We start from the raw sequence: 25,691 nt of genomic DNA, 5'->3' as shown, positions 1-25,691 counted from the left end.
CCTGTAAGAATAAATAAGAATTTACCAAAGCCTAAGAACAGAAATCAATGAAATTTCTGACAAGGCACATTAGAGGGACTCACATCAAAAGTTGCCTCTTTGAAATAATAAAACTGATACACTTCTCACAGGACTGATGAAGGAAAAGAAGAAAAGCAGAGAGGAGAACAAAGCAAGATACATCCCACTTCCTGCTTTCTAGCCATATGGCAAAGCCAGAGAAATCAGAACAGTGTGGTCCTGGCATAAAAAGCGACACACAGACCAACGGAACAGAAGTGAGAGCCCAGAAATGACCCCAGGCGTATATGGTCAACCAGCATTTGACACAGGAGTCCAGAATACTCAATGGAGAAAAGACAGTCTCTTCAATAAAGGGTGCTGTGAGAATGGAATATTCACATGTCAAAGAAGAAAGCAGGATTCCTGACTTGGACACACAACAGTTTACCTGAAGTAGATTAAAGACTTCAACGGAAGACCGGAAACTACAAAACTCCTAGGAGGATACAGAACAAAAAAACTCCTTGACACGGGTCTTGGCCATGAATTCTTGGCTCTGACCCCCAAAGCACAGAAAATAAAATCAAAAAGAAAGCATCAGGGTTACATGTAACTAAAAAGCTGCACACCAAAGAAACCACCAACGAGGTGAAAAGAAAACTTATGGAACAGGAAAAGGTATTTGCAAACCATGTATCTGTCAAAGGGGCCAGATGCAAAATATACAAAGAACACATACAACTCCATGGCAAAAAGGCTAGTAATCCAATTTAAAAATGGGTAAAGAATGTGAACGGACATTTTTCTAAAGCAGACGTACGGATGGCCAATAGGGACATGAAGAGCTGTTCCAAACCACTAATCGTCAGGGAAATGCGATTCAAAACCACAATGAGCTATCACCTCACACCTGTTAGAATGGCTAGCATCAAAAAGACAAGAGATGAAAACGCTGGCTCGGATGTGGAAAATAAATCATGGGGCGCCTGGATGGTGCAGCTGGTTGAGCGTCTGACTCTTGGTTTTGGCTCAGGCTGTGATCTCGGGGTTGTGCAATCAAGCCCGGCATTGGGCTCCACGCTCAGCGGGGAGTCTGCTTAAGTCTCCCTCCCCCTCTGTCCCCCCACCCCAGTGCACTCTCCTCAAGTAAGTAAGTCTTAAAAATAAAAGAAATCTTTTGCATTGTTGGCAGGACTGTAAACTGGCGCAGTCGGTATGGAAAACGGTATGGAGACTCCTCTAAAAATTAAAAACAGAACTACCATATGATGCAGACAGTCCATTCCTGAGAATGTACCTGAAATAAATGAAACTACTATGTCAAAGACATATGGGCATCCCATGTTCACAGCAGCATTATTTACAATAAGCAAGACTTCGGACACAATCGAGACTTTGGTCTTGACGGATAAACGGATCAAGAAAACACACACACACACACACACACACAATTCAGCCATAAAAGAGGAGGAAATCCTGTCATTTGTGACAACAGAGATGGACCTTGAGGGCATTATGCTAAGTGAGTACGTGAGAGAAAGACAAATACGGTATGACCTCACTCATACAGAGGACTGGAAAAACCCTCCCACATTTATAGGAACAGGTATCAGATTTGTGGTTATCACAGGTGGCGATCTAGGGAGGGAGGAAAAATTGGAGGATGGCGGCCAAAAGGAACAAACTTCCAGTTGTAAGATAAATAAGTACTGGGGACATAATGTACAACATGATGACTCTAGTTAACACCACCATGTGGTATAGATGAAAGTTGTGAGACAGTAAATCCCAAGAGTTCTCTTCACAAGGAAAACCCTGTTTTCTTTTTCTTCTTCTTCTATGTATAGAAGATGGTGGATGTCAACTAGGCTTACTGAGGTAATCCTTTCATGGTATGTGTAAGTCACAATATTATGTTGTATCCCTTCTGCGTTGCTGTGTCGATTCTGTCTCAAGGAAACTGGAGAAAAAGAGAGAAAAGAGGGAGAGAAGAAATAGGTTACCAATAGCAGGAATGAAAGTGGACATTTCGCTAGAGACCCAGCAAATATGAAAGAAGTAAGAAGGCAGTATTACATTCAAATCTATGCATGTAAATGCGACAACTAGCAAACCGATAAACTATTAAACTTATCTAAGGCAAAATAACATGCATGATTCCGTATCATTCACAGAAATTGAATCGGTTGTTTAAAACCTCTGACGACAATCCCAGACGGTATCAGCAGTGAACTCTACCAAGTATCTGACAGGAAAAACAGACACACGCAGAAATTCTACACAATTTCCTCCAGAAAACTAAGCGAAGGAGGCATGTGCAAGGGATTTCTGTGGCTACAATTTCACTGATGCCAAGAAAAGAAAAACTACCAACCAATATTCTTTCTGAGCACAAGCACAAAATTCCTCAACGAAATGCCAGCAGTGGTATCCAGCAATCTGTTCAGAGAAAATACACCATGATCAAATGGGTTAGCTCGGGAAAGCAAGGATGGTTCAGTAAGTGAAAACCAACTAAGGCAATCCTCAGATCTGGCATATAACTGATTAATCCATGTCATCCACAGTTTAAGATGAAAGATTAGAAAGAAAAATGACAGACTCCATGCTATGCCTGTCAAAACCCCAGTGGCATTTCTCAGTAATAGAAAAACAATCCCAAACTGCATCTGGAACAACACAAGACCCAGGACGGCCAAGGCCACCTTGAGGAAGAACACAGCTGGAGGTACCAAAGTTCTTCATTTCCAAACACAGTCCCAGGCAACAGTAAGTAAATCAGTACGGTACTGGCGAAAAGACAGACACAGACCAATGGAACAGAACAGAACCCAGAAATAAACCCGAGGCACAGTCAGTCAACAGACCTTGTTGAGGACGCCGGTAACACGCAACAGGGAAAAGGACACTCTGTCAAATGGCGCTGGGAAAACTGGAGGCCCACATGCAAAAGGATGACAGTGGACCCTCTGTTACTCCACACATGAAAATCAACCCAAAGGGGACTTAAGATTAAATATAAGACCCCACACTGTAAACTCCTGAAAGAAAACACAGAGGAAAAAGCTGCAGGACATGGGTCTTGGTGATGATCTTGTGGAATCAACACCCACGGCACAGGCAAGAAAAGCAAAAACAGACAAGTGGGACTATATGCAACAACAAAGCTTCAGCACAGCGAAGGAAACCACCAACAAGGCGAAAAGGCAATCTGCAAAATGGGCACAACATTTCCAAACCGCGTTATCTGACAAGGAGCTGATTTTCCCCACGTATAACGAACTTTTCTAACTCAACAGCAAGAAAACAAGCAAACCAATGTAAAAACGGGCGAAATATCTGAATAGACATTTCCCCAAAGAAGACACACAAGTGGCCAAAAGGCATGTGGAACCTGGCTCCACATCCCCAGCCATCAGCGAAAGGCACGTGAACACCACAATGAGATGTCAGGCTGCACACGTGACGACAGGTCTCGTCAAACCAACTACCAAACACAGCAGATCACAAGTGTCACTAGGCAAGCAAGAACACAGGAACCATTGTGCCCCGTCGGTGGGATGCAAACTGGCACAGCCACAACAGAAAGTGGTATGGAGGTTCCTCAAAAAGTTAAAAGTGAAACCCGTCACAGGTTCTTGTTCACAGCAGGGTGCCCCCCTCCAAAGCACCAAGAACTACAAAACCAAAAAACCTACCATGTGATGCAGCAATCCCACCCCTGGGTATACGTCCGAGATCGGCATCTCCAAGAGATGCCCGCACTCCCCTGTGCACTGTGGCTTTCTCCCCAGGAGCCAGGAGACTGGAAAGCACCCAGCTGTCAGTCAGCAGAGGAGCAGATACAGGAGGGGTGGCACACATACACGATGGGACGTGAGCAGCCGCCCCAGAGAGGAGGAGATCGGACCATTTGCAGGCCAGCTGCTAGGGATTACAGAAGCGGGACGGGTGATGGTGCCGCTTACTGAGTGCCTTCTGCGTGCCAGGTAATGTCAGCTACGTGGTTCCCATCTATTGTCTCCCGCGGGTCTCCCAACAAACCTCACGGAGGCAGAGTGACGCCCTTCTACCCGGAGCAATTTGAGGCTGAAGGAGAGAGAATGATGTGGCGGGGTCTGCCCCGGAGTCGGGTGAGAGTGTCAACCGAATGCTGGGGTGCAGGGAGGGGAGTTTGGAGATCAAGGCAGGCACCGGGACACAAAGCACTGCCGATGCCACGTGGCACTCCCAGAGCATCCCGTGCTCTGTTACCTGCCCTGCCCTCCCCTGCCCCTTACCCACCCCCCACGGCACCAGAAGCAGCCCCTAGCTATCTGAGGACCGGACGGGAGTGACCTGAATTCATGCGCACGATGGAACATGATGTATATTTGTGTTCCCCCAAATGGGAGACCCACAGTGGGAAAGCCAGCCTTCTGGTGAGGGGTCATCCGTGCGTGACGCCAACCAAGCATGAGAAGACAGTGGCATAGAAAGAGAGTCTCTGGGGCTGAGGAGACACGTCTGATGCCATCTGCATGTTCTTGGCCGTGGCTCATTCAGTGTGAAGCGTGACCTGCAACCTATCCCGTGGCAGCCTCAGTGGTTGTAATGACAGGGAACGGGCCAGGCCCAATTCTGTGAACCACCTCTGCATGACCTCATCACGTACTCAGAAATGCACCCTTCTCTGTCTGGTGTTGTTATTACAAAGAATAACAAACCCATTTCACAGGTGAGGAGAGTAAGGCACAGAGGGCCAAGTAAATTTCTCCAGAGGACGTGACTGCAAGTGACAGAACTGGGTTGGAAGGAAGGGTGTCTAGGGTCAGAGCTTGTGTCCTTACCCATTATATGGTATGGGTTCCACAAAACAACAGAGAACCAGACCCCATGATGCTCACCATATCAGGAAGTCAGCTTCGTGCTGTGAGTAAGGAGGAGACCCCTCTGCAAACAGGCCTGAGCACAAAGGCAAGTCACAGTCACACTGACAAAATCAGAAGGAAGGGTGGGTGCGGGTGGGCACACTCCAGGGTCCAGTGATGCCATCAAGGACGTAGGTTCTTTCCAGCTCTGATGTGGCCATTTCTGGAACAGATGCTCCAAGACCAACATCCAGATACAACAAGGTCCAGTGCCAAAAAGAGACTTTCCAGTCCTGTATCTTTTGTATGAACAAGGGAGTTTCCAAGCAAACAGTCTCTTCCTTTTCCACTGGACAGTACTGGCTCACACCCTCATTCCTCTCATTCGGCCAGGGGGACTGGAGGGTGATGCCACACCTGTCCTGAATGAAACGATTGGGAAGGTAATGGCAGTGAGGAAGCCCTTCGCCTCTTACCCCCGTCTGGAGATTCAGGCAGCGTTTCTATCAGCAAGCCTTCTTCTCCTTTCCCTGAACTCCCCCCCTGCCCCCCGCGAACTTCCACAACACCCTGTGTTTCCCCTTTCCCGGCCCCAAACCCCACCCAGCCATCAGAGGCAAATTGTTTGGCTCGCTCACTAGCCCAGGCCCTGGCAGAGTCCAGGGACTTTGTCCTGTTCACCCATCAGAGCCTCAACCTCAGGGGGCATTCACGAATACCTACCAAATGGAATAAAGGAGAATGTGAGGCCCTTTCTGAACATCTCATTTGATGTATCAACCCCACAGAATCCGTGTATCTTCCATGGTCCCAAAGGAGAAAAGGCCTGTGTGGGGAGGGTAAGTGACATCTCAAGAGCTCACCTGCAGCCGAGAGACGGAACTGCAGCCCAGGGGCATCCTGACTCCAGATGTAAGCACCCCTGGTGGCACTGCCTCTCTGGGTGATCTTTAAGCTCCAACGCCTAACCTAGAAAGTAACCCCAGGGGAGTGAGACCAGTCAGGCTTCTCGAGGAGGCGACCTTCCGCCAACAGTGTGAACAGGGAGAGGAGTCCGAGAGGCAGGTATCTGGGTCAGGACTTTCCAGACAAGAGGGAACACTGAGGAAGAAGTGTCTGGAGCAGAGGCTGCCGGGCCACAGCACAGATACTGTCAGGGCTGGAGAGAGCCTCACATAAAGCGGGGACAGCAGAGGGTGACAGGCCCCAGATCCTGCTGGGTGAGGAAGCTTCAACTCAGTTGGCTGGACCACGAAGGACACCGAGAGATCACAGATGCTGAGTGACAGCCTGTATCAGGCTGGAAGGTAGGCAGAGGAGGAGAAGACCATTCAGAGAAGAGGCATGTTTGGCAAAGAGCTGGAAGGATAGTGAGGAAGAGCACCTCCCTGAGAGGCTGACAGCACTCCCCCAGACCAACACACCCTTCACCTGGGAGCCCGTGTCCCTGTCCCCAAGGGCATTTGTGCTCTAGCCATAGCATCACACCCTTAATTAGCAGCCTGAATTCACTCAACAGTCCACCTGTTGGACACATCACTGTGGGCACCTGCTGTGTGCACCGGTCCCTTGGAAGACACTCTCTGAGCTCACTGGTGTTCCGAGGATCACGATCCAAGTTCCACTGTGAGATCAGAACTGTGGCTGATGGGGCGACAGAGTGTCCCACACAATTAAAAGATCTTTATAGCCTCGTCGTTTTTCTTTTAAGCATCTGCAGTTAGAGGTGGTACAAAAGATGCAACCTTCCTCCTCCTCCCAAAGAGAATCTGAGTACAGAGATGTCCTGTTTCCTCCATTTGTAATCCAGAAACAGCTGGTAGGATAGCTACCCTTTATGGTGAAGTCATAGCTTATGGTCACCTTGGGTCAGGGTCTCTCATTCGCTGACAAAACGTGCTCTAAGCGCCAGCTGAATACCACGCGTGAGCTTCCTGGACACGGTTTGGGGATGCAGGGACGAGGTAGGCTGAATCTGCCAGCAGATGACCACCACTCGTTCTGTGGGAACACTGATGGTGGAATTTAAGTCGCAGTACCTTAGGAACACAGAGGAGGGCGTCTTCCCCCTCTTTAAGTGTACGTGTGTGTCTGGTCAGGACCCACTTCTCACGGGTGAAGGCTGATGAGGCAAGCACTCGGATCACCCACATTTTCCAGACCTGCCAGCTGAAAAACCCAGAGATCCCCACAGGCAGAGCCAGATTTCTGGCCTCAGTCTACCAAGCTCAAACCACCACTGCCCTTTGGCCAGCTCCGCGGTGGTGACACAGCCACCAAAAGCAGTTCCTCTGGCTCCGCTTGCCTCTCCATTCATAGTCTCTGGGGAACAGAGTGGGACTGGTGGAGACCGAGTTTGGGGAGTGGGGTGGATCACAGAAGTCCCTCTAACGTGGCAAAAGGCCTCTCCACAGGGGAAGGCTGGTAGCTGAAGCCCTGCTCAGCCGTGGGCTCTGAGGCAAGCCTCCCACGCCAAGGGACTCCAGGGCTGTTGCTTCGGGGCCGCTCCTCAGAGGGCAGACAGTGTCTTAGAACCTTTCGGGGTTGCTCTACCCTGCCGGGGACCCGCGTTTCAAGGTGGACACGGTGTTGGGACCACGATGACTACGCAATCGTGGAACAGTATCTGCATTTCAGCAACTGAAACACAATCCAGGTGTGTCGTCACGTGAGCGCCAAGACTGGCTTTCGAGTCAGGCAAAACGGAGGTGGGATTTCCAGATCCACCCTCTCCTGCATCAGCTACTGACTCCTTTCGGCTTGCTTCCCCAAAGCAAGCACACTGGGCTTTCAGACTTACCCTAGTCCCTGGGTAATCACACTGTATCTATCACGCACACGTTGGCTCCTCAAGACCTAGGCTGCGGGAAGAGGCAATCACACCATCCCTGTGTTAGAGACACGTCAGCAATGGAGGAAAGTAGGCCAGGCCCCTGGGAGTCTAGTCCCACCCTCTGGCCGGGGCTGAGAGTTGGGGCAGTACTGGTTGCACTGGTGGTTCCACCTTTTGTCTTGTCCAAGGCACACACTTCTTTTCACGCTCAGGTGTGCTGTGCTTACAGGGGTTGTAGTGAATGCGGCTAATCCTTGTAGCTGAGTTGAGCCTATGGCAGGGAGAAACCAGTGGGGGGTTCACACTCTCCACTGGATGCTCGAGGGACCGACATAGTTTCCTCTAGGGCTTGCGGGTACCTGGTGGGGGCCCCTAGGGACTCATACAAAGGCACTGTCAGACTCCCTTGGAGAGTTCCCATAGGAGCAGGCAGCTAATCCTTGCTTCCTCCACCGCCACAGGAACAAATTAATCAAACCCCTTGTAAAGGAAAGACCAGTTCGTATACTTTCTCTTGTTCCAACAGAAAACTCAGACCGCAACTTCCACTGAAAAACTAGCACATCAAAACAAAGTCCACGGGAGGTGGCTGCAGGCCTGCTTAACGTCCTGGGTCACAGGTGCCCTAATGACATACTCTTTCCATGTTTCTGCTTATCTCTCCTCACCGGAAGGAAGGACCCCTTCACACTGGAAAATGTGGGCCACATTCCAAAGTCTGAGTCACGTGGATCCAAGGCTCCATGTAAAATGAGGTGAGATCTTTGCCGAGTGTAATCCTACTCTAAGCAAGGAGGCCTTTTCCAGAAAGGCCAAATTGCCGTCAGACTGCATTTCCAAATAGCTCACTGTGGTCCAGAGTAAAACCTCTGTCCATTTGGGGGAATTTATAATGGAATCTCCATCACTTCTTTTCAGCACAAAGTTCTGTGAACAGTGCCTTTTCATCCAGGTACTCCTCGCGTTAAGTGGAGATTGCCCTCTACTGAACCTGCCAGCTGAACATAGGTAGGAATCAGGCAAGTGAAGTGAATCCTCGATCCACAGGGGATGGCATGCGTGGGGCTGGGGAAATGAGAGGTAGAGAGAAGAGAGAGCGTCTGGGTTCACTGGCCACCTGCTAAACAGAAAGAAGCGGAAGGGGGCTGGAAATGTGGCATGGGGTGGAGCAGGAGGCGGTGTGCTGAAGACGAGGCATTTGAGGGTAGGCAAGGCCTGCTGTGCCAAGTCCAAGAGGCAGATGTGATCTTAAAAACAGCAGGATGTGGGGCGCCCGGGTGGCTCAGTGGGTTAAGCCGCTGCCTTCAGCTCAGGTCATGATCCCAGGGTCCTGGGATCGAGCCCTGCATCAGGCTCTCTGCTCAGCCGGGAGCCTGCTTCCTTCTCTCTCTCTCTCTGCCTGCCTCTCTGCCTGCTTGTGATCTCTCTCTGTCAAATAAATAAATAAAATCTTTAAAAAAAAAAAAACAGCAGGATGCCCCCGCAGAGTTTTGAGCAGGGTAGACAAGACCAGATTAGGATTTAAGAAGGGTCCCTCAGGCAGTGGGATGAAAACACTTGTGGCCAAGGGTCAAGATTGGTGGTGATTATCAAGCACAGAAGAGGGTCATCTGGACTAGGGATCGAACCGTAGTGATGGAAGAAGTGTCAAGATCTTATTTAGAAGGATGGAGAAAGTTGAATTGACAGGCCTTAGTAACGGAGGGGTGGTGAGAGAGGCAGCAAGGAAGGAGGGCTTTTTAAAAAAGAAAAAAAAAAGATTTTATTTGAGAGAGACAGCGTGAGAGAGAGAACGTGAGCAGGGGGGAAGGGTAGAGGGAGAAGTAGACACCCCGCTGAGCAAGGAGCCCGATGCGGGGCAGGACTCCCAGGACCTGGAGATCATGACCTGAGCCGAAGGCAGTGCTTAGCTGACTGAGCCACCCAGCTGCCCAAGGAAGGATGGGTTTAAGGATCGCCGGCCCAAGCAGCTGGGTAGAAGGTTGCTTTTCACTGAGTTTGGCAACACAGGAGGAGATGCAGATGTATGGGGAGTGGGGGTGGACGCAGTCAGTTCTGGACACGTTGTGTATTCTCTGCCTCTGCACTCAACCACTTAGTACCTCAAATACTTGGGGGAGCTGACCCACCTTCTCTGTGCCTGAGTTGTTTCATCTGGAAGGGAAGGATACTAAAAACTAGGAAAAAGAGCTAATTTGTTTCATTCAGTCTAAGAAAATGCTCTTCCTTTGCACAGCACAGAGCTGTCTGACAGGTCAGGTACTCCTTGGGTCAAACGGGATTCTCTCTACCTATCCATATATTGGTTGGTTTTACTTAACTGCCTTGTGTATTTTCAACACGCAGCATGGATTGTCAGTGCTAAAAGAAAAAAAAATAATTCAAAGCGATGTCCTGAATACACGAGCCATAGGTTAGCCCATCAGCCCGTCTCAGAAACACAGGCCCCTTTCAGGCCCTTCGGTCTTCCTCTGGTAGGCTCTCCCTTAGGGATCGTGGTGAGCCTTTGGGACCTACTTCCTCCAACACTTCTCTTCCCCGTCAGGTCATCCCCAGTGTCCCAGAGATTGGCTAGCATTTTTTGAGTGCAATCTGTCTGTAGGCCTGTCAGTTGTCTCAGGAGGTGTGTAGTTTCAGAGAGGACAGAACCAAACGTGTGGATCTGGAAACCAACACTATGTTCCTGCATGGCCGACAGGTGATGAAGCCATCCATACCAAGATTTGAAATCAGGGCCCCGCCACTTACTCCCTGTGTGACTTTGGGCAGATAACTGAACCTCTCTGTGGTCAGTTTCCTCACTTGTAAGATGAGGACAATGATCTTATTCTGGGATAATGACTCATTCTGCTTCCTTCACTTAGATCAGGAAAACAGTACTTTTCAAAAACCATGAAGTGCTCGTCAGGTATCGATTACTTCCAGAGTTAAAAAGAGAATCTCTGCTTATCTGGATATCTGCTTGGACAGGCACAAAAGAGGGCAAGCGCATTTTTACCCCAAAGACAACGCTGAACTTCACCTGAGCCATGACAAAAGCCACAGGAAAGAAATCTCCACAGGCTTTCGCCGTGCAGAAATGGCTGACCCGGAAGGACCACTCTTGCCCCTTCTATCTTTGAGAAGGCTTGCTGTTCACTCTTTGTCATACCCACCATCAGTCTCTTGGGCGACTCTGGGGTTTAGATGTGAGAAGGCCACCTTCCTCTTCTGGCTGAAGGGCCAGACAGTCTCCCCCAGCTTCCTGCTGTCTCAGGAACAGCCACTGAGACTCAGAAAGGTCAATCCTCCCGAAACTAGCTAGATACAGAGAGAAACATTTCCTGGTCCACAGACGGAGACTAGTCCTGAATGCAGAAACACCCCTACCTTAAATCTCTCCACTGTAACGTGTCTACTTATCCCTATGAAGACAAAACCACCCCGCCGACACACACTGATCTTCAGATGGGGTGCTCTCCAGATTGCAAGAGCTTGAATAGACAAGCTCTCTCCTAGTTTTGCTTTTGTCTTTGCCCGCGTGCATGCCCAACCTACGCAAAACCCCTAGTAAGAAAACAAAAGTTTGTAACACAGGTCTCACGCGTGGCCCCTGCAAGGGACCTAAACAGGCTGTCATAGAGAAGCCCCCTCCCTGGTCAGCCCATCCAGCTGAGAACCACGTGCATCGTCTGCGACGTGACCTGCAGCCCCTGGAAACGCTGGGGATCTCAGGAAGTACTCGTCCTGTGCAGTCACTCCGATGCGCCGCCATGGGGGCGGGCTCAACCCTCCCACTTCCCGGGCGCTCTCATCAGGGTTTCCATGCACCCAAGCCGTGGTCCACGGAGATGTGCCCACTGTGCCCCCAGACACTCCCGGCTCCCTCCCCGCCCCGCCCGAGAAAGGATAAAAAGCACCGGGCCTCGGGCCCCTGGGCCCATTCCTATGACGTCACACAGCCTCTCCTCTCCTGGGGTGTGCGCGCGCAGACGCGCGCGGCTGGTCAGCCTAGGAAGCCGGGAGGACTTTTCCTCTCGGTGGTCTTAGTCTTAACCCTTCCACTTTGGAAGGTGCGCTTCACGGCCTGGGCTGAGGAACCGAGGGGGTGTACTAGCCACGGGGTGGTGGGAACCTGATCCTGGGAAGGAACGAACAAAAGCGAGGGCCTAAGAGCCTGAGAGCGAGAGAGGGAGAATCTCCCAAACAGGTCGTGCGCACATTAGTGTCTCAGGACTAGCGTTTTCCCTGAGCCATGCGCGACCGGTGCTGTCTGAAAGAATAGCTGTTTTTCTCTTTTCTCTAATTAGGTTGCCATTTTTAGCGGAGATGAGACTGAGACTTCTAATGGGCACTGCTAGAGCCCGGGACATCACTGGGCTCCAGTCTGTGTTCCACGGGTCAGAGTCTGTTTCCTTGGTAGTGCCTCCTGTATTTCCTGAGAAAGTCTGTCTAGGTGGAGGGGCGTGGGGGCGACACACACACACACAGGCAGAGGGGTCATGATGTGACACAGGAAAAGACGTGCTTTTAATAGGCTCTGTGATTCCTACACTGGTGTCAATTACTTAGACCGCAGTAATCAGATTATAAGCTGCAGCCTATGAGATCTGGAGAAAGAAGGCATCTTTGATTGTCCCGTCAGCTGGAATACAGCCAATCCTGACAGACATCTAATGTGATCAGAAATTTAGTTTTATAATTAATCACAGGATTCCATTTACATTTCCAATACAATTTCCTTATATTTACTACTGGGTGTACTGGGTGGTGTGTGTGTGTGTGTTTTACGGTTGTTTTGCTTGTTTGTTAAAAAACGTAAAATTGAATGCCTTTCTTGCCTGAGCCTCTCAAGGTACCAGCAAGAGAAAGGATTAAAAAAAAAAAAAAAAAGATCCTGTATTTTAAGGAAATTTCCCACAACTCCCTATCAAAAGGGCAGCAGGGTCCCTACCTGGAACCTCTTGGGATTCAGTAAAATGTCTTGTGAAGAGTATCTTTAGGGAAGCACTGGTTCTGGTGTTTTTAGTTGGATACTGACTACCATTTCAAACTGTACTTGAGATTTGCATGAAATAGGTAAGTTACAGCTCTGGATTGGGAGAACCCAACCCTAGGGAAGGGTCTGAGGGAAGCACACCACAGGGAGTCAATGGTCGAGAAGCCAGGTTATTGGGAGCTGGAATGGATGAGTACCGGCGGTTCATTCAGATTGAGCTCCGTCTTTCTGGACAGCTGTCAGAATGAAACATTGGGCAGAGGTCACAAACACCTCATGTCTGAACTCGGTACGTGACAAAGTCTCTGTCAGAATATAAACAGCCACGTGGTCAGAAGTTTCAATGCCTGCAACACAGCACCACAGACATAGGAGACCTCACCCTGGGACCGGAATATCCCCCCACCCCCGCCCCCAGCTCGGAAGCATCACAACCTGGACACAGACTCCCAAATACCTCATGGACCTCACACTACAGCTAGCAAAACCCAAACGATCCCAATAACACATCGAGGGAAACCAACCACACAGACTCACTGGCCTAGACAAGAAAGCCAGGTTGTTGGGAGCTGGAGAGAATGAGCTCCAGACCCAGGAAAGGGCAGCGAGGAGACTGCAATGCAGTGGACACACAAGATTAAACAAGGCACAGAACTCAAATTCCTGGAAACTCAAGAAACGAGGAGAGAGACAAGAAACAGCTCAAAGACAAATCAATTCTAAAATACAGACCCACATACATTTTAGGAACCTAACAACCTGCGACATAGAAAGTTAAATAGCTCACAGACCACACACCCTGCATGTCACACAACCACAGAGCTCACAACCCTGCATGCAGACGCACAAACAGCACAGAGCACCTGTACTGTGAACACAGAGCTTACTCGGACACCCCCTGTCCTGTAACAAATAACCTTTTTGATCTCACAACCTAGAGTACTGGACCCCCAGGCGCTCAAATATGCCAACCTCGACACACACTGTCAGGAGAGCTCAAACCCTAATTCCTAAAGTACTTCATGGCAACAGCCCCAAACACCTTCCATGCTGCACCCTGCACCCAAAACAGGTCAAATACCTCACACGCTGGGAGGAAGCCCTAAATAGCCCAGAGAACTCTCACTTGGGACACACAGCACTCCACATCTCAGTGATCTCACATGCCGGCACACCCTCACACAGCTCAAGACATCTCAAATCCTGGACAGATCCCAAACCAGCTCAGAGAAATGACATCCTGCTCCTCAATACAAAAATTCACCCCATACAAGACAGATGTCAACGAGAGCCACAGTGAGGTCTCACCCAGCCCCACGAGTGAGACACGGAGACCAAAAGGCAGAACTACAGAGAGCCTTTCAGGAGCACAGCTGTCTCCAGGGTATTAGCCCCTATCCTAGTGGGCCCGTCCAGGCACCCCAGGAACCTCCTTTTCCAGAGGATGGGTGACTCACAGGTTTTGCCATTGTTGGCTGTTTCTGGACAAAGACAAGGCTGCACTAGGCCCAGGCCACGCCCAGGAGGGCAGCAGCCCCCTCCCCCCCCAGGCTTGACACACAGTGGAGCCCTCCGCCCATCAAAATAGGGATATCGTCTAGGTTGGCAGTGTTCATACCATCCTCAGGAGACTCACACTGTCCTTAAGGTCCCAGAGCCCACCTGCTGAGGAGCGAAAGCTGTGGAAGGTGGAGCAGGACAGTCCCATGCTGCTCGGGGTAGGTCCGGTCTCTGCCACCTTGCCTGCAGGAAGGTCTGGCCGGCAGCTCATTCACCCTGAACACAGTGCTCCCCTCAGCCTTCTCAGCTCCTAACCCTTGCAGGCATTGCAGCCACCTGGTTTTCCCCGTGTCCACCGGAGCCCCGAACAGAAAGGACACCTTCAGTCAGCAGATCCTTTGCAAGCCAGTGAACACGAGTGGGGGAAGGAGATGGTGAAGGGGTTCACATTGCCCTGCCAGGTACACGTGCCACAGACCACGCACCTGACCACTGAGGGGTGCCCCTGCTCCACCAACCCCTCCACCTTATCATCTCCCCAAAGAGGAAAGCTGTCCCCTCCTCTCAATCCCTAATTCTGCTTTAAAGGGAAAGGTGGCATGAGGGTCTCCAGTTCCTGCCAGGCTTTGTGCAAACTGTGAGGCGCATGCATTTCCCCCTCTTCTCGCCCCACGAGGCCAACAATGGAGCAGGGCTATTTGCTCACGGGCATGTATCTACTGTGAGGCTGTGGAATTTGGGGACAGAGCCAAATGTGGGCCCAACTGGTGCACCCTGTCCTCCTCAGGGGACACACACACTGGCCCAGCTCTGAGGCCACTTCCCCCGGGAACCGGGGAACATAGGAACCCAGTCTTACATCTGCAGCCTTTCAGACTCAGGTGTGAATCCAGTCAGGACTGGTGAGAAGTTCACTGACTTGAGAACCCGCCTATGTCTTACTTACCTACTCTCACCCAGACATCTCCTGCTTAAAATCCCATCATTTAAGTGTTCACTTCTTTGGGCTGAGTGGGTCACTGTCGGATTCCCTGGAGAAACCTGGTCTGGAGAATGTCATGAATATGTCTCTGAAAGATCTCTGCCCATCCAGGACCCGCATGTAGTCTGCTGGGCACATAACGGGACACCGGAGAAAGATTTCATGACTGCTTATTGGGCGCTGGTATCCATATTGTGGGATCCAGTATCCACTGTTTAAAAACCGAACTGGAAGACAGACTAGAGGACAGAATAAAAGCCAGTGATCCCACCGACCTGGCCAGCATCTTCAGCCTTTTTTGGTGAATGAGCAGCCTGAGGTTCCACAGCAGGTTTCCAAACACTCCACTTCCACCTCCACTCTTCGAAGCCCCACCTATGCACCGTTAACCTCTCTAGGACACCCCAACCTGCAGCCATTGGGAGTTCTCTCCCCTGGAAGATCCTGGTAGACAATCCCACCTAGACCAATCAGATCCACTGGTGTCCTTCATCTCTGCCCTGCTCACCCATCAGGGAAGCGTTCACGTGCCCCACTGTCACCTTCTCTGGTCCCCACTTGATTAGAATCTGTAGAGCTGACAGGTTGGGGTCAGAAGGGGGGTGATGGCAACCTTGGGGGAGGCACAGGTCCTTGCATGGTAGTGAGCTCCCCTGCACCCTGCACACAATGGTTTGGGAACACAAGGCTCCCTCACTCCCACTTGTCCCTCCCAAAGCGGACTGCTTCTTCTGGCTCTCTCAGTGGTACATCCCAGTACAGGCAGGTACTACCCACTACTCCTCTACCAACCTCTCACCCTCTCCTGTCCCCACACACTCTGGTAATTTGCCCAGAGAGGGTCACATCACCCCCAGCTCCCCTCCTACCTGGGAATACACCTAAATGGGTAGTGGATTGTTCTCTCTCGGTCTCGCTATTTATTTATTCATTCATTCATTCATTCATTCATTCATTCATTTATAAATCTGACAGACACAGAGAGAGCACAAGTAGGCAGAGTGGCAGGCAGAAGGAGAGGCAGAAGGAGGCTCTCTGCTGAGCAGGGAGCCTGATGCAGGGCTTGATTCCAGGACCCTGGGATCATGACCTGAGCCGAAGACAGGCTCTTAACCGACTGAGCCATCCATGTGCCCCAATCGGTCTCACTACTCTTAAAATCCTCACGGCGGTGGCGGGGTGGGGCGGGGGAGGGGGGCGGGTGAGGGTGGCGGCTGGGTGGCTCAGTGGGGTAAAGCCTCTGCCTTCGGCTCAGGTCCTGATCTCAGGGTCCTGGGATCAAGCCTCACATCAGGCCCTCTGCTTGGCAGGGAGCCTGCTTCCCCCCCCCCCTCTGCCTGCCTCTCTGCTTACTTGTGATCTCAGTCTGTCAAATAAATAAATAAATAAATAAATAATCTTAAAAAAAAAAAATCCCCACAGGCATCATTCGAGCTGCAGACTCCACGATCTTGTAGGCAGCCTGGGAGAAAGCGCTCAGCCTCCTGTCAACAGCCCCTGCTCCATGAATGGGGTGCTGAGGTGGCCAGCAAAGGGGCATCTGTTACCTCAGCTACCCCGAGGGAAGCATGAATTGGTAAAAGAACTTCGCAGGGCTCTGTGGCAGCATCTATCAAAATCTGATTCCACCCTGTCCCCACCCTCAGTACAATTTCAGTTCATGAAACGAAGCGCACGTGTGCGTCTTCTGGGATGTCTCCCCAGCATTTAGAACAGTATCAGGTCCACAAGTAAGTACTTCAGAGATGTTTCTGTACTGAAGGAACCTCTGATCCAGCAATCTCCATTGCTACCAACTGGTCTTAAATACTCACACAGGCACAGAGCTGTGTGTATAATGACAAGAAGAAATTTCTGGGGGAAAGAAACTCTAAATGGCCCTTAGTAGTCAACACCCTTTGGAAGGGGAAATGAGAGAGGACGTGTTCGTATCATACCGTGGAGCACCCACTGGCCTTGAAACGGAATGAGAGGAGCAAATCTGTCCTGGCCAGAGAGCTTTATTTTGCTTTTATTTTACTTTTATATATATTTTTAAATGGGGAGTAGCATGTAAGAAGTACTCCCACGTCAACCAGGGTCTGTACGTGTATATGTGTGCGCACGTGCAGTCTGTAAATACGGGTAACAGGGACAAGAAGGACACAACACCTCATCCGGCTATAAGATTTGAACAGCTTACTATGTCTTTTGGGTATAGCCAACCGCATTTCTAAAAATGGCCAAAAACCTATTCAAAGGTACGTACTGCTTTCATTTTTTTTTTCATTTTATTGAACTGCAAGTCGTGTACCGTCAAATTCACCCTTTTTAGTTGTACAGGCACAAGGTTGTGCAAACTGTCACCAGTATCTAATTCCAAAACAAACCCTATACCATTAGCAGTCCCTCCCCAATCCCCTCTCCCAGGAACTCTGGATATTCACTACTCGGCTTCAGGTCTTCACAGATTTGTCCACTCTGGGTATTTCCACTAAATAGGATCACACATCAAACAGCCTTTGAGCATGGCTTCTTTCACTCAGCTTAATGTGTTCAGGATTCATCCATGTTGTGGCAAGTATCACGGCTCCATTCTTTTTTGCCTGAACGTTATTCTACGATATGGTATCACCACACGTGTGATAGACTCATGACATGGCTGGCATTTGGGTTGTTTGCACTCTTCGACGGTTGTGATTAAGGTTGCCAGAACATTCCTATACAAGTTTTTGCGAGAGCTTATGTCCTCACTTGTCTTCAATACACACCTAGGAGTGGGATAACTGGGTCAGACAGCAATTCTGCTTAACTTTTTGAGGAGCTGCCAAACTATTTTCCACAGCAGATGTTCCATTTTGCATTCCCACCAGCAATGTATGAGGATTTCAGTTTCTGCACATCCTCCCCAACACTTCTTATTTTCATTTTTGAAACTCTATCCATACTAGTGGGTGGTAAGTTGTAATTCATTGTGCTTTCAGGTTTTGTTTCCCTAACGACTAATATTTTTGAACATCTTTCCATGCCCTTCTTGGATATTTGTATATCTTTTTTACAGAAATGTCTATTCAAATGCTTAGCCCATTTTTAATTGGGTTGTCCTTTTACTGTTAATTTGTAAGAATTCTTTCTACATTCGGAACACTGGACCCTTATCGATACACAAATATTTCCTCCCATTCTTTGTATTTGCTTTTCCACATTCTTGTGGTGTCCTTTAAAGCAAAAATTTTTTCCCTAATTTTGATGAAGTTCATTTATATCCATTTGGCATTTACTATCTGTGCTCTGGTGTCATAGCTAAGAATCTGTCACCCAACCCAAAGTCACAAAGATATACTCCTATGCTCTCTTACGGAAGCCTGATCGTTTTAGCTCTTACATTTTTTGATCCCTTTTGACTTAATTTTTGCCTGTGGTGTGACCTCTGGATTCAAATTCATTTCCTTAAATGTGAGCACCTAGTTGTCCCAGCACCATTTGCGAACAAGGCTGTTCTTTTCCCACCTAACTGTCTTGGCACTGCTGCCAACAAGTAACTCACCATAGTAGTATGGGTTATTTCCGGACCCTCAATTCTATTCCGTTGATCTCTATGTCCATCCTTACATCAGTACGACATCATGTTGATTACTGGAGCTTTGAAATAATGTTTGAAATCGGAATGCGTGAGTCCTCCAACTTTGGTTGTCTCCTGTGAGATGGTTTAAGCTATTCTGGGACCCCGCAACTTCCACATGAATTTCAGGATCAGCCTCTCAATTTCTAAAACACCGCAGTTAGACTATCAATAGGGATTACACTGAATGCTTCTTGGATCAACCTGTGGAATGTCGCGAACTCAACAACATCAAGTGCCCAATCCATGAACACAGGAGGTCTTTCCATTTATTTCAGTATGCTTTCCTCTCTTTCAGCTGTGTTTTGTGATTTTCAGTGTGTACCTCTCACACCTGTTTGGTTAAATTAGCTCCTAAATATGTCATTCTTTTGCCTCGATTGTAAATGAAATTGTTTTCTTACTTATTTGGATTATTCACTGCTCATGTATAGAAATAGAATTGATTTTTGTCTATCAATCTAGTTTATGGTAGGGTTAAACCAACTATTGCAACAACAGAACTGAAGTCCAACTTGACTAGCAGAAAGACTGACTCAGACACCAACACTGACACCCTCTGATGGGAAAAGCAAAGAAGAGAGACACGTTACATACACGGGAACAAACAGGATGGCGGCTACTTACTCATCAGAATCGCTGTGACCCAGAATTTTCAGATTCATGCAAATGCTTTTGAGAAATGAAGGTGAAACAGAAATTTCAAAGCAAACAAAAAAGCTGAGGAGATGCACAGCCAACAGATGTGCCCTATAAAACATGTGAAAGGAAGTTCTCCGGGAAGAAGGTAAATGATAACCAAAGAAAATCAGGATCTATACAGACAACTGAACAGGGCTGGGCATGGTAAAGTCATGGGTGAATACGAATTTTTTTTCTAGTAATTCATCTCTTTAGAAGAGAACTATCGAAAGTAACAATAGGAACAATGTATTGCGGGGTTTAAGACACTGAAGGCAACCACAGTACCAAGGATGGGAGAAAGAAGGAGAGGTATACAGTCGTATGATTCTTACAGTGTACATGAAGTGGCAGAATATCATTTGAAGGTATGGTGCGAGAAGCACCAATATACACTGTAAACCCTAGAGCAACCATCTGAAAAGACTGTTTAAAGGTGTTTAACTAGTAAGCCAACAGTGGAGATAAAATGGAATAACAGCAAATGCTCAACTGATCCAAAATTATGGCGGGAATAGGAAAATCTAAATAAAAAACACATATGATAGAAATATACAGCCAGCCAGATGGCAGATGTACACGTAAACTGTTAACACACTCAATGTACACTGCCTGCATGTCAATTAAAAGTCCTAATTTGTTCCTTCAGATAAAAATAGCAAGACACAACTACATACTATCAAAAGAATCGCACTTAAGCATAAATACATACATAAGTTAAAAGTAAGTGAATGGAAAATGTTACTGCTATGGTCTGAAGGTGTCTCCTCCAATACTCTTACGTTAAAGCCGGACCCCCAAAGATGATAGTGTTAGAGGAGGCCGGCCTTCGGGAGGGGTAAGTCCTAGGGCAGAGCCCGCATGAAGGGGATCAGGGCCTTAAGTAAAAGAAGCTCTGGAGAGATCCACTCACATTGTCACATTGTCTTTCCACTATGTGAGGGCACGACCACAAATCTGTGACCAGGAAGAGGGCCTTCACTAGACCCCAACCAGGTGGGCCCCTGATCCCGCATGTCCAACCTCCGTAACAGTGAGAAATAAGTTTGTGTATAAGACACCCAGTCTGTGGTATTTTGTGCCTGCACCCCAAACACAAAGAGACATATATACCCAGCAAACGTGAATCAGATGAGCAGCTAGAGGGGTTAAATTACTATCACACCAGGTAAACTTCAGAATGAGGATCATCACAAGGGAAGAGACAGAGTGACGTAATAAAATAGAGGTCTCGTCATCGAGAAGATGAAAAAATCATGAACGTGCATGCGTTTTTAAAGCACAAGAGGTAAAAACTGATAAAACCAAGAACAAAGACAAACTGGTTATAATGAGAGCCTTCAGCATTCGCCTGCCCACAACTGAAAGTACAAGTGGACAATACAATCAGACTCTCTATGGAAACACCTGAGCATGACTCCCCACAGACATGACCTAACTGATACTTACAGAAAGACAGTGGAATTGACATTCTTTTGAAGTCACAGGCAGTGCTCACCAAGACAGGCCATACGCTGTGCCATAATGTAGATCTCGGCGTCTAAAGGACTGAAACACACACTAGGTTCTCGGACCACAAAGAATTAAAATAGAAATGGGTTGCAGCCAGCTATACAGAAAACCACAAAATGTTCTGAAATTAAATGACATTTCTAAGTCACGTGGGGATCAAGGAAGAAACTGCAAGAAGCTGAAAAGGAAAACACGGTGTATCAAAATTTGTGAGGTGAATCTAAAACAATGCACTGAGGGAAATTTCTATCATTAAATACTTATATTAGAAAAGAAGAATCATCTCCGATCAATGATCTAAGCTGTCACCTTAAGAAATTTCAAAAGCAAAATCAATTTAAACCTAAGGCAAGGAGAAAAGAAATTAATGGAGATCTGAAAAGAAATCAACTTAGTAGAAATCACAGAATCGCTACAATACAAAGGAACTAAGAACTGGTTCCTTCACAAGATCAGTAAATCTAATAGGTTTAGCCAGACTGGTAAAAATGAACGGGTGGCTCAGCAGGTTAAGTGTCTGCCTTCAGCTCAGGTCATGATCCTGGGGTCTGGATGGAGCCCTGGGTCGGGCTCCCAGCTTAGCGGGGAGTCGGCTTCTCCCTCTTCCCCTGCTTGTGGCTCACGCTCGCTCTCTCAGGCACTGGCTCGCACTCTGTCTCAAAGGAATAAAATCTTAAAAAGAAAAAAAGTCGTTAACCCAGATGGCCCTACATCTGTCAAAGAGAATGAATTCAATAAATCAAACACAAAATAAAAACCGTCCCCTCACAAAAAAATTAAGGCTTAAGCGGCTTCGTTGTTTACATTCTAGCTTCTAGGTAACTGAAGAAGAGTTTAGTTAAACTTCCCAAAGCATGTTACAGAGCCAGCCACATCCTGACACCAAAGCAGGATACCATCTCTTAAGAATACAGATTACAGAGTGTGGAAAAAAAAAAAAAGGGAAATATCAGTATAAAGTAGCGTCCAGAGCCTAGAAGGGAGAGCCATACTGCTCAACATCAATTACAGGAAGGGCTGTCCATTATAGAGCCAACAGAAGAATAATCAACATGAAAGAACCTCAATTATAGGCCCCAACAGGCAAAGATGTACATGGCATCACCTATGAGATAGGGACTACTCCTGCAAGTCAGCCAGCCAGCAACTGTCATCACTCTGAACTCTTGCTGTTTCTCCAATGGACTTTTGTTCCAAACAACCCCTCCCGACTTCCTCCTTCTCCACAAAATAACGTTCCTCTCCGTTGTTTGTTGGACTTTCCTAGGATTTTGCCTTAGGTTGCTTGCTCCAATTTTCTAATTCTCTGCTATTCCTGAATAAACCCATTTTTGCTGGTAACATAACTGGCTGTTTTACTTTTCAGGCTAACAAGAGCAATGTAACTCATGAACACAGATGCAGTAATCCAAAATAAAATATTAGCTGTTTGAAACCAGCAATACGTACAAAAGATAAAATACCATGGTGAAATGGCATTTGCTCTACAGCTTCAAGATGGGTTGAGTGCTTGATAATCAATCCCTCTAACTGACCATAAAAACGGACTAAAAATACATGAGCATCTCAACAGATGCATAAAAAGCACTTGATTAAAATGTACTTGATAAAAACGCCTAGCACATCAGCTAGCTATAGAGAGGGATTTCTACCTTAGTCTCTTAGGGCGGATGTAACAAAACTACCACAGACTGGATGACTTACAAAAGCAAGAGAAATGTATTTCTTAGACTTATGGATGCCGGGAAGCCCAAGATCAAGGTGCCAGCCAGATTCAGGATCTGGTGAGGCCCTGCCTCCTGCCACACAGACTGCTGACTTCTTGTCCTCACATGGCAGGAGGGCTGTGGGAGCGCTCAGGGGTCCCTTTTATAAGGGTGCAAATACCACACATGTGGGCTCCACACTCATGACCTGATCGCCTCCCAAAGGCCCCACCTCCAATTACCATCATACTGGAGAAAGGCTTCACCATGAATGTTGGGGAGATGGCAATATTCATTCAGTCTATGGCAACATCCTTAAACGGATAATTGGCAGCTACAGAAAGAGCTAAAGCTAATATAACCACGAATCCTGAAGGTGTGAATGCTGCCCTTCTGAGACAGGGAACACGGCAAGTGTGTGTACTTTTGCCACTTCTAGTCAATAGTTTACTGCCTGTTCCAGCCGATAAAAAAGTCCAGAGGAAAGAAAGATGTAACAGTCATTAGTCACAGGCAAACCTGAATCCCTAAAGAGAATCCACAGAAAAGTTACCTGAAATAAGAGGCCAGTTCAGCAAAGTAACAAAATACAACATCAGTACAGTGTCAGTACAATAGAGTCCATTGTTTCTATATACCAGCCATAAACAATCAAAAACAGACATTGTAAAAAGCCACACTACAAAGCAGCACACTAAAAAACAGGAAGGAGAAGTGTGCCACCATGTGCCACCATCGTCCCCACTTCCCAACTACAGAGTTGTGGCTCAGAGGTTTGGAAGCAGATAGCTCCTCCCGGAGGAATGAATTTTTCATTTTCAAATCAGTGTTTTGAAGGTTAGGCCCAGGGGCACTCTCAAAACAGTGGAGCCCGTGGAAAAGGCAACCCATACCATATTGGTGGAATTCTTGAACGTAGAGGATCAACTGTAGGCTGGCTGGATTACCTGAGACAATCAGGGAGAAGAGACAGCGGGAAGGAGCCCGCTTGGGGTCAGAAAAAAAGATCTCTAACACTAACGTGGACAGCTAGCCCTTCAAAGGAGCAGGGATTTCACAGGTTTCTATTACGAAGCAACATAGCCAGGTACTGCTGAAAACAGCAGAAGCGGCCCCCACTTAGTAGACCTGAACAGCTGGGTTTGGTCAGAGAAAGAGACAATCCAAGAGAGCCCTGCCCGAACCAGTTACCGCAGGGTGACAGTGGGCATCCCCGAGTCGTCTCTCCCTGAGGAGTAAAATCTGAAGCATAACACAGCTAGCATGGGGGGGGGGGAGGCTAGGGGGAGAGTAAGGAGTGAAAACAGACTCTAAATGAACCAGCCAGACACTAAACAGCTAAACAAGCAAACAGCAGTAACAAACGTGGGAAGGGGTGGGATGGTCCAGTACCCAGAACTGCTCCAGTATTTTAGACAGTGTAGCACCTGGACTAGTTTAGATTGTCAGGTTTCCAGACAAGGATAAAAAACCTGGGATACATGCAAAGAAACAGGAAAGTATGAAGAAGTGAGCCACAGAAACTGCCTATGGTTGTGACCAGATGACAGATTTGACAAGGTATTCCAAGTTGCTGTTATACATAGGTCCGAAGAACAAAAGGAGACCACAATCAAAGTAGTGGAAGGTATGATGAAAATGTCACATCAAACAGAGAATAACAATAAAGAGAGAACAATTACCAAAAAGAACCGAATCGAAGTTCTGGAGTTGACAAGCGCAATAACTGAAGTAAAACAATTCACTCAAGGAGATCGACGGTAGTTGAACTGCCAAAGATTCAGACATCTTGAAGAAAGACAGATAGAGGCTGCAGAATCTGAAGAAAGAGAGGAAAACAAGTGCGCAAAATAAACGGAGCTGCAGAGAAATATGGGACACTCTTAAGAACACCCACCGAGATGCAGGAGAGTGCCAGAACGCAGACGAAAAGGGGCAGAAGAAAACATTCAAAAGGATACTGCCTGAAAGAAGCTAAGGGAACCCCAGGCAGGATAAACAAGAAGCGATTCAGACACATCACAGTAAAAAATGCTGAAAGCCACAGGCAAGGAGAAACTCTTGAAAGCAAGAGAAAAGGACCCTTCCTTTTTTTCCCCCTTTTGGGGGAAAGCCAATCAGATAAAGAGCAGATTTCTCAGCAGAAAAAAACGGAGGACAGAAGGAGGGGGATAATCATTCAAAATGCTCAGCAACCAACAATCTCACATCCAGTAAACTCTTTTTAAAAATGAAAGCAACATTACCGAATCTGCTCATTAGTTCTAACCACTGTTTTGGTCTGGTGTGGTCTTTGTCAGAGTCTTCAGGGTTTTCTATGGATAAGAGCATGCCGTGCAAACCTGGGGTGCATGATGGCTAAGTACAATAAAGCAGACACAGAAAGACAAACACTGCATTGTCTCACTTGTATATGCAATCTAAAACAGACTCTTAGAAGCAGAGCACAGAACAATGGTTGCCAGGGATCGGGGCAGGGGTGAACCGTGAGGTGATAGTCAAAGGTCCAAACTTATAATTATGCAAGATAAATACATTCTGGCATTCTACTGCACACACCATGCCATTTGCTGATGATAACCGTGTTGTATACTTAAAAGCACTACCAGATGATCTTATGTTAAGTGTTCTTACCACTAATGATAAGAATATAATCACCACACCCACAAGACAAAGGGGGCAGGAGAAAACCCTGGAAGGTGATGGTTCCATCTATGTCCGAGATGGCAGAGATGGCGTATAAGTTGTACACATGAAATACATACAGCTCTACCTATCAGTCATACCTCCATAAAGTGCACCTCTTTGTACCACTAATCACAGGTGTAATTTTTATGTTTCTTTGTATGATGGTTAGATTAACTACTCTCTGATGATTTGGCATAAACTGCACAAAAGCAGGGAAGTGTCTTTACTAACTACATCTCCCAGGCACCCAACACAGTGTCCAGATAGTGGCTGGGAACTCGGTGAATCACAGTTAAATGAACAGTCTCTGTCCCTATGCCTGTTACGCACTTGTGCACAAACACACACGGTCACCAT

The 25,691-nt window shown here is 47.7% G+C and overlaps 1 protein-coding gene across 19 annotated transcripts in view; it reads right to left on the bottom strand.

The window, feature by feature from the left end:
- The window catches only part of FAM156A (family with sequence similarity 156 member A), a 40,970-nt gene that overhangs the window by 1,931 nt on the left and 13,348 nt on the right, over window positions 1-25,691 (bottom strand). For 8 of the 19 annotated variants that reach the window (XM_044235964.1, XM_044235963.1, XM_044235969.1 and 5 more), the window contains one exon: window positions 1,878-1,963. The exons of 4 other annotated variants lie outside the window; for them this stretch is intronic. In XM_044235964.1, the coding sequence (XP_044091899.1) occupies window positions 1,878-1,894 (17 nt within the window). In that variant the 5' untranslated portion in view covers window positions 1,895-1,963. Of the gene's footprint in view, window positions 1-1,877; window positions 1,964-4,889; window positions 5,276-5,576; window positions 5,823-10,841; window positions 11,433-14,326; window positions 14,343-17,397; window positions 17,897-25,691 lie in introns of those variants that run through there. 7 more of the 19 variants (XM_044235968.1, XM_044235975.1, XM_044235960.1 and 4 more) reach the window with 7 other exon arrangements.

The sequence above is a fragment of the Neovison vison genome, chromosome X (assembly GCF_020171115.1).
Source record: "Neovison vison isolate M4711 chromosome X, ASM_NN_V1, whole genome shotgun sequence".
NCBI classification, from domain to species: domain Eukaryota; kingdom Metazoa; phylum Chordata; class Mammalia; order Carnivora; family Mustelidae; genus Neogale; species Neogale vison.
This window is presented reverse-complemented; position numbering and strand designations above follow the sequence as displayed.